The sequence below is a fragment of the Ranitomeya variabilis genome, chromosome 1 (assembly GCF_051348905.1).
Source record: "Ranitomeya variabilis isolate aRanVar5 chromosome 1, aRanVar5.hap1, whole genome shotgun sequence".
In the NCBI taxonomy this organism is placed as follows: Eukaryota; Metazoa; Chordata; class Amphibia; order Anura; family Dendrobatidae; genus Ranitomeya; species Ranitomeya variabilis.
In genome coordinates, this window is record NC_135232.1 from 760,401,249 (window position 1) to 760,416,602 (window position 15,354).

The 15,354-nt window shown below is 43.8% G+C and overlaps 1 protein-coding gene across 1 annotated transcript in view; it reads right to left on the minus strand.

Annotated features, from left to right (window-relative positions):
* Positions 1–2,593: 2,593 nt before the first annotated feature.
* The window catches only part of KISS1R (KISS1 receptor), a 341,875-nt gene continuing 329,114 nt past the window's right edge, over positions 2,594–15,354 (minus strand). The window contains exon 5 of the mRNA XM_077253499.1: positions 2,594–3,359. Coding sequence (XP_077109614.1) covers positions 3,003–3,359 — 357 coding nt within the window. The 3' untranslated portion in view covers positions 2,594–3,002. The remainder of the gene's footprint in view (positions 3,360–15,354) is intronic.

Here is a 15,354-nt window from a genome sequence, read left to right on the forward strand (position 1 = left end):
TATATATACACATGTATATACATATATACAGTACAGACCAAAAGTTTGGACTCACCTTCCCATTTAAAGATTTTTCTGTATTTTCATGACTATGAAAATTATACATTCACACTGAGGGCATCAAAACTATGAATTAGCACATGTGGAATTATATACTTAACAAAAAAGTGTGACACAACTGAAGTTATGTCTTATATTCTAGGTTCTTCAAAGTAGCCACCTTTTGCTTTGATGACTGCTTTGCACACTCTTGGCATTCTCGTAATGAGCTTCAAGAGGTAGTCACCGGGAATGGTTTTCACTTCACAGGTGTGCCCTGTCAGGTTTAGTAAGTGTGATTTCTTGCCTTATAAATGGGGTTGGGACCATCAGTTGTGTTGTGCAGAAGTCTGGTGGATACACAGCTGATAGTCCTACTGAATAGACTGTTAGAATTTGTAATATTATGGCAAGAAAAAAGCTAAGTAAAGAAAAACGAGTGGCCATCATTACTTTAAGAAATGAAGGTCAGTCAGTCCGAAAAATTGGGAAAACTTCGAAAGTGTCCCCAAGTGCAGTGACAAAAACCATCAAGCGCTACAAAGAAACTGCTCACATGAGGACCGCCCCAGGAAAGGAAGACCAAGAGTCACCTCTGCTTCTGAGGATAAGTTTATCCGAGTCACCAGCCTCAGAAATCGCAGGTTAACAGCAGTTCAGATTAGAGACCAGGTCAATTCCACACAGAGTTCTAGCAGCAGATACATCTCTACAACAACTGTTAAGAGGAGACTTCGTGCAGCAGGCCTTCATGGTAAAATAGCTGCTAGGAAACCACTGCTAAGGACAGGCAACAAGCAGAAGAGACTTGTTTGGGCTAAAGAACACAAGGAATGGACATTAGACCGGTGGAAATCTGTGCTTTGGTCTGATGAGTCCAAATTTGAGATCTTTGGTTCCAACCACGTGTCTTTGTGCGACGCAGAAAAGGTGAACGGATGGACTGGTTCCCACCGTGAAGCATGAAGGAGGAGGTGTGATGGTGTGGGGGTGCTTTGCTGGTGACACTGTTGGGGATTTATTCAAAATTGAAGGCATACTGAACCAGCATGGCTACCACAGCATCTTGCAGCGGCATGCTATTCCATTCGGTTTGCGTTTAGTTGGACCATCATTTATTTTTCAACAGGACAATGACCCGAAACACACCTCCACGCTGTGCAAGGGCTATTTGACCAAGAAGGAGAGTGATGGGGTGCTACGCCAGATGACCTGGCCTCCACAGTCACCAGACCTGTACCCAATCCAGATGGTTTGGGGTGAGCTGGACCACAGAGTGAAGGCAAAAGGGCCAACAAGTGCTAAGCATCTCTGTGAACTCCTTCAAGATTGTTGGAAGACCATTCCCGGAGACTACCTCTTGAAGCTCATCAAGAGAATGCCAAGAGTGTGCAAAGCAGTCATCAAAGCAAAAGGTGGCTACTTTGAAGAACCTAGAATATAAGACATAATCTCAGGTGTTTCACACTTTTTTTGTTAAGTATATAATTCCACATGTGTTAATTCATAGTTTTGATGCCTTCATTGTGAATGTACAATTTTCATAGTCATGAAAATACAGAAAAATCTTTAAATGAGAAGGTGTGTCCAAACTTTTGGCCTGTACTAGCTTTTCACAGTATGCTTTTTCTGAAACGTTTCAGAGTAAAATATACACGACTGCCAATGTCTGTTTCATGCGGCCTGTGGTTCATGCGGCATGAATCACATGTCAGGTTCTCTTTATCATAACCTGCTCTGATTTTTTTTTCTATTGCTAAGTAGGATATTTTGTATGTGTTTGTATACATATTGTATATAATATAAATGCTGAAAAACAGAAAGAAGAAAACTGATAAATAATACTTCTACTTTACATGGATGTCTACCTGAGATAGATCTAAAATGTTAACACATAAATTAACAGGGGTTTTTTAAGTCATTAATGCCCTTTTCTTCTATTTTTGCTGGTGGACGTTAAACTAAATTCAATAAAATTGCACACAATGTTGGATTCATTTTAGCATAAATAAAAATATGCTATTTTTGCTCTCTTCTTATTTGTGCGCTTTTCAAGAGTAAAATGTTGCACGATTCACTAAGGTTTAAAATGTTGCACTTTAGTTTGCAATTAGACAAAACAAAAAGAATAGACAGACTGAGCCCTCCACTAGAAACCTGTCACCAGGTTTTCCCCATATAAAGTACAGCCACCATCATTAAAGGGGTTCTCCGAGAAATGTACTAAAATAAATAAATCATACACATTTAAATATTAAAGGACTTGTGTAAAAATGTTGTATCATTTAGAGAAGTCGCAAGTGACAAATTGGCTGACAACACCTGTATAATGAAAAGCACACCCACATGTCTAGCAAAAGTACATGAACTGAAGAAAATTGCGCAAACTGGTGCAAAAGCTATAAGGAATTTAGGACAGGAATAATGCCTAAAATCCAAACTTTTACTTCAACAAAGATGCAAGAAGAGTGATGAATCAAAGCCAAATTAGTATAAAGTCATATAAACACCAAATAATAAAATCATACATATAGGTACAATATTAGCTGTGGTCTTTTCATTAAAGCAACAAGACTTTTTAGTGATATATTCCAAGTATTTTGTCTTGTGTAAATAGCATTGCTTGTATTTTGGGATTTGTCTTGAGCATGGTTGCACACATTCAACTGAACTTGAAATTTCTGTTGTAGAAAAAAAAGGTTATGAGTGCACTTGTTTTTCCTTTTGAGACCCTTTTTCAATAGAGTCTACCAGAGATCCACATAAATTCTTCTCCTGAATGTTGAAAAGGATCATTGTCCTACACACCCTTTTCATTCCAGGAATAAAATGCTGAGTTTATTGATAAGGCTTTTAATATTATCAGGTAATATCTGCTAACATTGCTCCCCAAGATTCTAATATGACCATTTTTGGGTTAGATGCTATCCAAATAATGTCTTTGATGTGTTTTGCTCAGTTTTCTAAGTTCCAGAGGAGACAAAATGCATCTCTGTGTTGGCATTAGCATTAGCTACCCTAGTGCTGCCCACTCGTTGTTTGAAGAGGAACGGAAAAACCTTATTGAAGGCTTTACGGAAATTGGCACCCATAAAGGCATAAACAATTGGATTAATAGATGAGTTTGTGTAGGACATGCAGTGGGCCCAAATCTTTACTTTATAGGTGTAATAGTCACGTTTGAAGGAAGGGCTAAATGCTTGAAACAGGATGTACAGCTGAATTGGACCCCAACAGACTGTGAAAAGTAAGACAATGACTGCCACCATACGTGAAATTTTTGTCCTCATGACCTCCGAGCGCTCTGCCAGAAGCTGTATCTGAAAATAAAAGAAAAATCAGGAGTGCGAACATATGAAGCATAAAAATTCTGTCTGTCAAAAATGAGCAAATAAACATACTTTCTGGTTTGACTTTTTAGTAATGCCGCCTGCAGTAGTCCTGCAGTAGGACAATCTATAATAAGTAAACAGAGAGATTAAAGGGTTTTTGCCATATAAAGTACAGCCACAGGGGTTCTATGAGAAATGTACTAAAATAAATAAATCATTCACATTTAAATATTAAACATTTTTCTAAATCCTTTTATATAGTAAATAGGTATTTTTAATCTACGGCTCTGTCAGGATTCTAAGAAACTATAATCACTACCCATCTTAGATTTTAGAGGACATGCAGTAGGAGCAGGACAGGCTGTGTGAAACAGGAGACAGACATCAGAAACAGGAGACAGACATCTGGTCAGAGCAACGTACTGTCAGGCATCCTGAATGCATATTCCTCTGTTCAGTCAACCTGACAGGACACTGAGTGAAGCCAGACTAAGGCTACATGCACACGTTGTGGAATTGCCGTGGAAATTTGGCATGCGTATTCCCGCTAAACACTAGTGTTTTGCAAGCATAATTAGTTTGCAGAATGCTAGCGTTTTCCAAGCGATCTGTAGCATCGCTTGAAAAATTGATTGACAGGTTGGTCACACTTGTCAAACATAGTGTTTGACAAGTGTGACCAACTTTTTACTATTAATGCTGCCTATGCAGCATCAATAGTAAAAAGATATAATGTTAAAAATAAAAAAAAATAAAAAATTATGATATTCTCACCTTTCGGCGGCCCCCGCAGCCTTCCCAATCCCCGGGATGCTCCCGGCAACTACCGTTCCAGTGATGCCTTGCGACAATGACCACAGATGACATAGCATCATGTGAGACCGCTACGTCATCACAGGTCATTGTCGCAAGGCATCACCGGGAACGGGAGCATCGCTAAGGCCTGGGCTGGATCTGGGGTCCGCCAGAAGGTGAGTATATAACTATTTTTATTTTAATTCTTTTTTTAAGGGCCTGGAGGAGAGTCTCCTCTCCTCCACCCTGGGTATCATCCGCACATGATCCGCTTACTTTGTGCATGGTGGGCATAGCCACATGCGGAAAGTAAGCGGATCAATGCATTCCTATGTGTGCGAAAGAATCAGCATGCTGCGTATGTTAGCATTAGCACAGCATTGCGGAATCCCATTGAATTCAATGGGTCGTGTATGCGTTTTCACAGCGAAAAAATGCGGCAAAAACACATCCAATCTGCAATGTGTGCACATAGCCTAATGGAGAAATTAAAACTGCTTTCATTAGCTGACTGCGAATGAACATCCATATCAGTCAGCCTGACAGTTTTAGTGGATTTGTCTTCTGCTTCACGCAAGTCATTACTACTGCAAGGCCTGGCCGTTGCAGTGTTTAAAATCCTAGTAGAAAAGCTAGGTAGCAAAACAAATGCAAAATAGCTAGCTGGTCTTAACTGGTAAATAGAGAATGAAGGGATGAGAGAGTATACGCTCACCTTGTATGGATGCACATTTGCAATCATTCAAATAGTAAAAGATAGCTGCTGCAGGAGAGTTCTCAGATTGAAATAATACTGTTCCAGGAAAGATGTGTGTAGCCTGTGCTGCTAATGGAATTCCAGAACATGATGTAATCATAAATTAAATGTAGAAAATAATTACAATAATTTCAAAGTTATCCTTAACTTTCTTCAGGACATAACCTAATAGATGCTTAGTGTTAGGCGCTTATGTGGTGCTGTGGTCTCCCATTCAGGTCCAGCCGAGGTGAGTGCTGCTCAGCACAGATGTCAATCCCAGTGTTTTGCTAAGGCTTGTGATATTCACTTGGTTACAGCTGGCTCTCCAGCCAAGTCTATGGGAACCAGTGCTATTCTGGTGCAGACCTGGGCTCCTGAGCAGGGCCGGACTGGCCATAGGGCACTTCTGGCAAATGCCAGAAGGGCCGGTGCCAGTGGTGGGCCGCTCAATCCGCCGCCCCCGCCGTCGCATTCAACTATACCGGCGTATAGACGCCGGTACAGTTGAATGCAATGATGGAGGAGAGAGCGTCTACAGACGCTCCTCTCCCATCATTCCCCGCTCTGCCTCTGACACTGCGGGTGCGCGATGATGTCATATCATCGCGCACCTGCTGTGTCCCGGACAGACTGCAGCTGCTGAGACAGGAGCAGGAACCAGGAAGCAACGCTGGGCACGAGGAGAGGTGAGGAGAGTTTTTTTTTTTTCTGGACTGTGGGGCCATTCTCGGAGGAGGTGAGGGGAGGAAGAGAAGAGATGTGGGCTGTATATAGTTCTCTGTGGGCTGTGCTCTGTGCTGTATACTGCTGTGGGCTGTATATAGTTCTCTGTGGGCTGTGCTCTGTGCTGTATACTACTGTGTGCTCTGTGCTATATATAGTTCTCTGTGGGCTGTGCTCTGTGCTGTATACTACTGTGGGCTGTATATAGTTCTCTGTGGGCTGTGCTCTGTGCTGTATACTGCTGTGGGCTGTATATAGTTCTCTGTGGGCTGTGCTCTGTGCTGTATACTGCTGTGGGCTGTATATAGTTCTCTGTGGGCTGTGCTCTGTGCTGTATACTGCTGTGGGCTGTATATAGCTCTCTGTGGGCTGTGCTCTGTGCTGTATACTGCTGTGGGCTGTATATAGTTCTCTGTGGGCTGTGCTCTGTGCTGTATACTACTGTGGGCTGTATATAGTTCTCTGTGGGCTGTGCTCTGTGCTGTATACTACTGTGGGCTGTATATAGTTCTCTGTGGGCTGTGCTCTGTGCTGTATACTGCTGTGGGCTGTATATAGTTCTCTGTGGGCTGTGCTCTGTGCTGTATATAGTACTCTGTGGGCTGTGCTCTGTGCTGTATACTACTGTGTGCTCTGTGCTATATATAGTTCTCTGTGGGCTGTGCTCTGTGCTGTATACTGCTGTGGGCTGTATACTGCTGTGGGCTGTATATAGTTCTCTGTGGGCTGTGCTCTGTGCTGTATACTACTGTGGGCTGTATATAGTTCTCTGTGGGCTGTGCTCTGTGCTGTATACTGCTGTGGGCTGTATATAGCTCTCTGTGGGCTGTGCTCTGTGCTGTATACTACTGTGTGCTCTGTGCTATATATAGTTCTCTGTGGGCTGTGCTGTATACTGCTGTGGGCTGTATATAGTTCTCTGTGGGCTGTGCTCTGTGCTGTATACTACTGTGGGCTGTATATAGTTCTCTGTGGGCTGTGCTGTATACTACTGTGGGCTGTATATAGTTCTCTGTGGGCTGTGCTCTGTGCTGTATACTGCTGTGGGCTGTATATAGTTCTCTGTGGGCTGTGCTCTGTGCTGTATACTGCTGTGGGCTGTATATAGTTCTCTGTGGGCTGTGCTCTGTGCTGTATACTGCTGTGGGCTGTATATAGTTCTCTGTGGGCTGTGCTCTGTGCTGTATACTACTGTGGGCTGTATATAGCTCTCTGTGGGCTGTGCTCTGTGCTGTATACTACTGTGGGCTGTATATAGTTCTCTGTGGGCTGTGCTCTGTGCTGTATACTGCTGTGGGCTGTATATAGCTCTCTGTGGGCTGTGCTCTGTGCTGTATACTACTGTGTGCTCTGTGCTGTATATAGTTCTCTGTGGGCTGTGCTCTGTGCTGTATACTGCTGTGGGCTGTATATAGCTCTCTGTGGGCTGTGCTCTGTGCTGTATACTACTGTGTGCTCTGTGCTATATATAGTTCTCTGTGGGCTGTGCTCTGTGCTGTATACTGCTGTGGGCTGTATATAGTTCTCTGTGGGCTGTGCTCTGTGCTGTATACTGCTGTGGGCTGTATATAGTTCTCTGTGGGCTGTGCTCTGTGCTGTATACTACTGTGGGCTGTATATAGCTCTCTGTGGGCTGTGCTCTGTGCTGTATACTACTGTGGGCTGTATATAGTTATCTGTGGGCTGTGCTCTGTGCTGTATGCTACTGTGGGCTGTATATAGTTCTCTGTGGGCTGTGCTCTGTGCTGTATATAGTTCTCTGTGGGCTGTGCTCTGTGCTGTATACTACTGTGGGCTGTATATAGTTATCTGTGGGCTGTGCTCTGTGCTGTATGCTACTGTGGGCTGTATATAGTTCTCTGTGGGCTGTGCTCTGTGCTGTATATAGTTCTCTGTGGGCTGTGCTCTGTGCTGTATACTACTGTGGGCTGTATATAGTTATCTGTGGGCTGTGCTCTGTGCTGTATGCTACTGTGGGCTGTATATAGTTCTCTGTGGGCTGTGCTCTGTGCTGTATATAGTTCTCTGTGGGCTGTGCTCTGTGCTGTATACTACTGTGGGCTGTATATAGTTCTCTGTGGGCTGTGCTCTGTGCTGTATACTGCTGTGGGCTGTATATAGCTCTCTGTGGGCTGTGCTCTGTGCTGTATACTACTGTGTGCTCTGTGCTATATATAGTTCTCTGTGGGCTGTGCTCTGTGCTGTATACTGCTGTGGGCTGTATATAGCTCTCTGTGGGCTGTGCTCTGTGCTGTATACTACTGTGGGCTGTATATAGCTCTCTGTGGGCTGTGCTCTGTGCTGTATACTGCTGTGGGCTGTATATAGCTCTCTGTGGGCTGTGCTCTGTGCTGTATACTACTGTGTGCTCTGTGCTATATATAGTTCTCTGTGGGCTGTGCTCTGTGCTGTATACTGCTGTGGGCTGTATATAGTTCTCTGTGGGCTGTGCTCTGTGCTGTATACTGCTGTGGGCTGTATATAGTTCTCTGTGGGCTGTGCTCTGTGCTGTATACTACTGTGGGCTGTATATAGCTCTCTGTGGGCTGTGCTCTGTGCTGTATACTACTGTGGGCTGTATATAGTTATCTGTGGGCTGTGCTCTGTGCTGTATGCTACTGTGGGCTGTATATAGTTCTCTGTGGGCTGTGCTCTGTGCTGTATATAGTTCTCTGTGGGCTGTGCTCTGTGCTGTATACTACTGTGGGCTGTATATAGTTATCTGTGGGCTGTGCTCTGTGCTGTATGCTACTGTGGGCTGTATATAGTTCTCTGTGGGCTGTGCTCTGTGCTGTATATAGTTCTCTGTGGGCTGTGCTCTGTGCTGTATACTACTGTGGGCTGTATATAGTTATCTGTGGGCTGTGCTCTGTGCTGTATGCTACTGTGGGCTGTATATAGTTCTCTGTGGGCTGTGCTCTGTGCTGTATATAGTTCTCTGTGGGCTGTGCTCTGTGCTGTATACTACTGTGGGCTGTATATAGTTCTCTGTGGGCTGTGCTCTGTGCTGTATACTACTGTGTGCTGTATATAGTTCTCTGTGGGCTGTGCTGTATATAGTACTCTGTGGGCTGTGCTGTATATAGTACTCTGTGGGCTGTGCTGTATATAGTACTCTGTGGGCTGTGCTGTATATAGTACTCTGTGGGCTGTGCTGTATATAAAACTCTGTGGGCTGTGCTGTGTATAGTACTCTGTGGGCTGTGCTGTATATAGTACTCTGTGGGCTGTGCTGTATATAGTACTCTCTGGGCTGTGCTGTATATAGTACTCTCTGGGCTGTGCTGTATATAGTACTCTCTGGGCTGTGCTGTATATAGTACTCTGGGCTGTGCTGTATATAGTACTCTGGGCTGTGCTTTATATAGTTCTCTGTGGGCTGTGCTGTATATAGTTCTCTGTGGGCTGTGCTGTATATAGTTCTCTGTGGGCTGTGCTGTATATATTACTTTGTGGGCTGTGCTGTATATATTACTTTGTGGGCTGTGCTGTATATATTACTCTGTGGGCTGTGCTGTATACTACTGTGGACTGTGCTGTATACTTCTACGTGGGCTGTGCTGTATACTACTGTGTGGTCTGTGCTGTATACTACTGTGTGGTCTGTGCTGAATACTGCTGTGTGGGCTGTGTTATCTACTACGCGAGCTGTGCTATAGTATGCAGGCTGTGCTGTATACTATGCGGTTTGTGCTATATAATATGCGGGCTTTGCTATATACTATGGGGAGTATATTATATTCTATGGGGGAGGCCATGTTATGTACTATGTGGCTGTGTTATATACTATTGTGGGGGTATATTATATTCTATGGGGGAGGCTGCGTTATATACTATGGGGGGCTGCATTATATTCTATGGGGGGCTACATTATATATTATGGGGAGGTGGGCTGTATTATATTCTATGGGGGTTACATACTCTGGGGTGGCTGCATTATACTCTGTGGGGTGGCTGCATTATACTCTGGGGTGGCTGCATTATACTCTGGGGTGGCTGCATTATACTCTGGGGTGGCTGCATTATACTATATGTGGGCTGCATTATACTGTATCGAGGACTATGGGGAATACGTTATACTATATGAAGAACTATGGGGTGCATTATACTATGGGAAGTAAATTGTACTACATGGATGACTGTGGCGGTGCATTATACTATATGGAGCACTATGAGGATTGTATTATGCTATATGGAGGACTATGAGGATTGTATTATGCTATATGGAGGACTATGAGGAGTGTATTATACTATGTGGAGGACTGAGCAGTGTATTTTAATATATGGAGGACTATAGAGAGTGTATTATACTATATGGAGGACTATGGAGCACATTATAATATATGGAGGACTATGGGGTGTATTTTACTAAACAAGTAAAATGCTGCATATTCGGATTGTTTTTGCTGGAACAAAAAGCCTTGTTGTCAGCAGCACATTGCCAGTGTAAACTGTAGATGTGCTGCTGAAAACATGATACTGTATGGTGATCTATTAGTGATCGTTCTGTCTCATCATTATTCCTCAGCTGGTGGAAAGAGCCCGGGAAACAAGCGTTGAACAACTTCAGTATTGTCGATCAAACTCGTTTAGCGGCCTGAACTCAGCGCACGTAAATACAACAGAAAGGCTTCTGTGTGATGTGCAATATGTTAGCATTTGGGGACCCATTTTAAACTTTGCCTAGGGCCCCCCTTTGCCTAAAACCGGCCCTGCCTACAAGTGTACAAAGATATTATACAGTCACCATGTGACAAGTGGGCCTGTGTAACTTCAAATGCCAGGGCTGAATTTTAGTCCCAGTCCGGCCCTGCTCCTGAGTCTAAGTCCAGAGATCACCATACTGAGCATGTCCGTGATGTGGTGTCTTCTCATTGGTGGTCGGACAGTAGGTGCTCTGGTGATGTGGCAGCTCCGTATTGGCCGGCGGGCGATGTCACGGCCGTTGGGGCGTGAGTGTTTGGGGTAGAGCCTAGGGTTTAAAAGGCTCTCAGCGGCGCATGCGGGTGTGCTACTATCACTTATGTGTGGCTATGTAAGTGGAAACTCTACCACTCTGTCTGCATGTGTTGTATGTCTGCTTAGCTCTGGACTGTAGGCAGGCGGCTAGCATCAGTGGGGGCAATTAGCCATTTGGCTTGGCATCTGTTATCTACATGTGCGCGGTTAGCATAGTAGAGTTTCAGAGCAAGCTCAACCCTTCATCAGGGTGATATGCACAGCATCTGTTTCGTTCCTGTGTGCGATTGACACGGTTCTGTTGCAGTTCGAGTTCAGTTCATGTGCTTGTCCTGTGACATTTAGCAGGACTTAGCACTTAGTACTCGTTTGTACTGTTCCTCCCTGCAGAGTAACGGAGCTTGGGACTCAACGTCCTGTTCGCACTGAGTGGTGTTAACTCAGTGTGTACAAGTAATCGCTCGTTGTGTGTTCCATCATTGCTCACTAGCAGCAGCTTTACTTCTCTGCACAGTGAACCCCAGGTTGCGATTGCACTTTATTATTTATTTCATTTATTGCAATCCGCCAAACCTAACACTTAGTATACCTCTGGCGGTTATATATGCACTCTTTTGGAAAAAAAAGCTAAGCAAGGGCACATGATAATGTCAACGTTCAATTAAACGTCCGTTTGAACAAGGTCATGTTAAGATAATTAAAAAAAAAAACATTGAATGCATTAAAATAAATTCATAAGAGTATGTGTGTAATACCTAAAAAATAAAATTGATTTGGAAAAAGAAAAAAAAAGAAGAAAGAACAATAAATGTAACTTGTCAGTCCAACAAATATATATTTCTTTAGATCGGTGGGAATGTGATCTGCTGACAGGTTGTTTTTAGAACAGGAGTGATTTGTTTCATTGCTATGTGCCACCTGAAGGTTCAATGGACACACAAAGAAAAAAGGGGAATTAGCATTTTATTTGAAGAAAAACAAGAGGGGGTGATGCTCCGATATACTTAACCCCTTCCTGACATCTGACGTACTATCCCGTCGAGGTGGGGTGGGCCCGTATGACCACCGACGGGATAGTACGTCATACGCGATCGGCCGCGCTCACGGGGGGAGCGCGGCCGATCGCGGCCGGGTGTCAGCTGCATATCGCAGCTGACATCCGGCACTATGTGCCAGGAGCAGTCACGGACCGCCCCCGGCACATTAACCCCCGGCACACCGCGATCAAACATGATCGCGGTGTACCGGCGGTATAGGGAAGCATCGCGCAGGGAGGGGGCTCCCTGCGGGCTTCCCTGAGACCCCTGCAGCAATGCGATGTGATCGCGTTGCTCCGAGGGTCTCCTACCTCCCTCCTCGCCGCAGGTCCCGGATCCAAGATGGCCGCGGCATCCGGGTCCTGCAGGGAGGGAGGTGGCTTACCGAGTGCCTGCTCAGAGCAGACACTTGGTAAGCCTGCAGCCCTGCACAGCAGATCGCAGATCTGGCAGAGTGCTGTGCACACTGCCAGATCAATGATCTGTGATGTCCCCCCCTGGGACAAAGTAAAAAAGTAAAAAAAAAAATCCCCACATGTGTAAAAAAATTAATAAAAAAAATATCCTAAATAAAAAAAAATAAAAATAAATATTATTCCCATAAATACATTTCTTTTGCTAAATAAAATAAAAAAAACAATAAAAGTACACATATTTAGTATCGCCGCGTCCGTAACGACCCAACCTATAAAACTGCCCCACTAGTTAACCCCTTCAGTAAACACCGTAAGAAAAAAAAAAAAAAACGAGGCAAAAAACAACGCTTTATTATCATACCGCCGAACAAAAAGTGGAATAACACGCGATCAAAAAGACTGATATAAATAACCATGATACCACTGAAAACGTCATCTTGTCCCGCAAAAAACGAGCCACAATACAGCATCATCAGCAAAAAAATAAAAAAGTTATAGTCCTGAGAGTAAAGCGATACCAAAATAATTATTTTTTCTATAAAATAGTTTTTATCGTATAAAAGCGCCAAAACATAAAAAAAATGATATAAATGAGATATTGCTGTAATCGTACTGACCCGACGAATAAAACTGCTTTATCAATTTTACCAAACGCGGAACGGTATAAACGCCTCCCCCAAAAGAAATTCATGAATAGCTGGTTTTTGATCACTCTGCCTCACAAAAATCGGAATAAAAAGCGATCAAAAAATGTCACGTGTCCGAAAATGTTACCAATAAAAACGTCAACTCGTCCCACAAAAAACAAGATCTCACATGACTCTGTGGACTCAAATATGGAAAAATTACAGCTCTCAAAATGTGGTAACGCAAAAAATATTTTTTGCAATGAAAAGCGTCTTTCAGTGTGTGACGCCTGCCAATCATAAAAATCCGCTAAAAAAACCAGCTATAAAAGTAAATCAAACCCCCCTTCATCACCCCCTTAGTTAGGGAAAAATTAAAAAATTAAAAAATGTATTTATTTCCATTTTCCCATTAGGGTTAGGGTTAGGGCTAGAGTTAGGACTAGAGTTAGGGTTAGAGCTAGGGTTAGGGTTAGGGCAAGGGTTAGGGCTAGGGTTAGGGTTGGGGCTAGGGTTGGGGCTAGGGTTAGGGCTAGGGTTAGGGCTAGGGTTGGGGCTAGTGATAGGGCTAGGGTTAGGGCTAGTGTTACGGCTAGTGTTAGGGCTAGGGTTGGGGCTAGGGTTGGGGCTACAGTTAGGGTTGGGGCTAAAGATAGGGTTAGGGTTTGGATTACATTTACGGTTGGGAATAGGGTTGGGTGTGTCTGGGTTAGAGGAGTGGTTAGGGTTACTGTTGGGATTAGGGTAAGGGGTGTGTTTGGATTAGGGTTTCAGTTATAATTGGGGGGTTTCCACTGTTTAGGCACATTAGGGGCTCTCCAAATGGGACATGGCATCCGATCTGAATTCCAGCCAATTCTGCGTTGAAAAAGGAAAACAGTGCTCCTTCCCTTCAGAGCTCTCCCGTGTGCCCAAACAGGGGTTTACCCCAACATATGGGGTATCAGCGTACTCAGGACAAATTGGACATCATCTTTTGGGGTCCAAGTTCTCCTGCTACCCTTGGGAAAATACAAAACTGGGGGCCAAAAAATAAGTTTTGTGGGAAAAAAAGGATTTTTTATTTTCACGGCTCTGCGTTGTAAACTGTAGTGAAACACTTGGGGGTTCAAAGTTCTCACAACACATCTAGATAAGTTCCTTGGGGGGTCTAGTTTCCGATATGGGGTCACTTGTGGGGGGTTTGTACTGTTTGGGTACATCAGGGGCTCTGCAAATGCAACGTGACGCCTGCAGACCAATCCATTTAAGTCTGCATTCCAAATGGCGCTCCTTCCCTTCCGAGCTCTGTCATGCGCCCAAACAGTGGTTCCCCCCCACATATGGGGTATCAGCGTACTCAGGACAAACTGGACAACAACTTTTGGGGTCCAATTTATCCTGATACCCTTGTGAAAATACAAAACTGGGGGCTAAAAATCATTTTTGTGAAAAAAAAAAGAATTTTTATTTTCACGGCTCTGCGTTATAAACTGTAGTGAAACACTTGGGGGTTCAAAGTTCTCACAACACATCTAGATAAGTTCCTTGGGGGGTCTAGTTTCCAATATGGGGTCACTTGTGGGGGGTTTGTACTGTTTGGGTACATCAGGGGCTCTGCAAATGCAACGTGACGCCTGCAGACCAATCCATTTAAGTCTGCATTCCAAATGGCGCTCCTTCCCTTCCGAGCTCTGTCATGCGCCCAAACAGTGGTTCCCCCCCCACATATGGGGTATCAGCGTACTCAGGACAAACTGGACAACAACTTTTGGGGTCCAATTTATCCTGATACCCTTGTGAAAATACAAAACTGGGGGCTAAAAATCATTTTTGTGAAAAAAAAAAGAATTTTTATTTTCACGGCTCTGCGTTATAAACTGTAGTGAAACACTTGGGGGTTCAAAGCTCTCAAAACACATCTAGATAAGTTCCTTAGGGGGTCTACTTTCCAAAATGGTGTCAGTTGTGGGGGTTTTTAATGTTTAGGCACATCAGGGGCTCTCCAAACGCAACATGGCATCCCATCTTAATTCCAGTCAATTTTGCATTGAAAAGTAAAATAGCGCTGCTTCCCTTCCGAGCTCTGCTATGCGCCCAAACAGTGGTTTACCCCCACATATGGGGTATCGTCGTACTCAGGACAAATTGCACAACAACTTTTGTGGTCTAATTTCTTCTCTTACCCTTGGGGAAAAAATGGGGGCAAAAAGATCATTTTTGTGAAAAAATATGATTTTTTATTTTTACGGCTCTGCATTACAAACTTCTGTGAAGCACTTGTTGGGTCAAAGTGCTCACCACACATCTAGATAAGATCCTTAGGGGGTCTACTTTCCAAAATGGTGTCACTTGTGGGGGGTTTCAATGTTTAGGCACATCAGGGGCTCTCCAAATGCAACATGGCGTCCCATCTCAATTCCAGTCAATTTTGCATTGAAAAGTCAAATGGCGCTCCTTTCCTTCCGAGCTCTGCCATGCGCCCAAACAGTGGTTTACCCCCACATATGGGGTATCAGCGTACTCAGGACAAATTGTACAACAAATTTTGGGGTCTATTTTCTCCTGTTACCCTTGGTAAAATAAAACAAATTGGAGCTGAAATAAATTTTGTGTGAAAAAAAGTTAAATGTTTATTTTTATGTAAACATTCCAAAAATTCCTGTGAAACACCTGAAGGGTTAATAAACTTTTTGAAAGTGGTTTTGA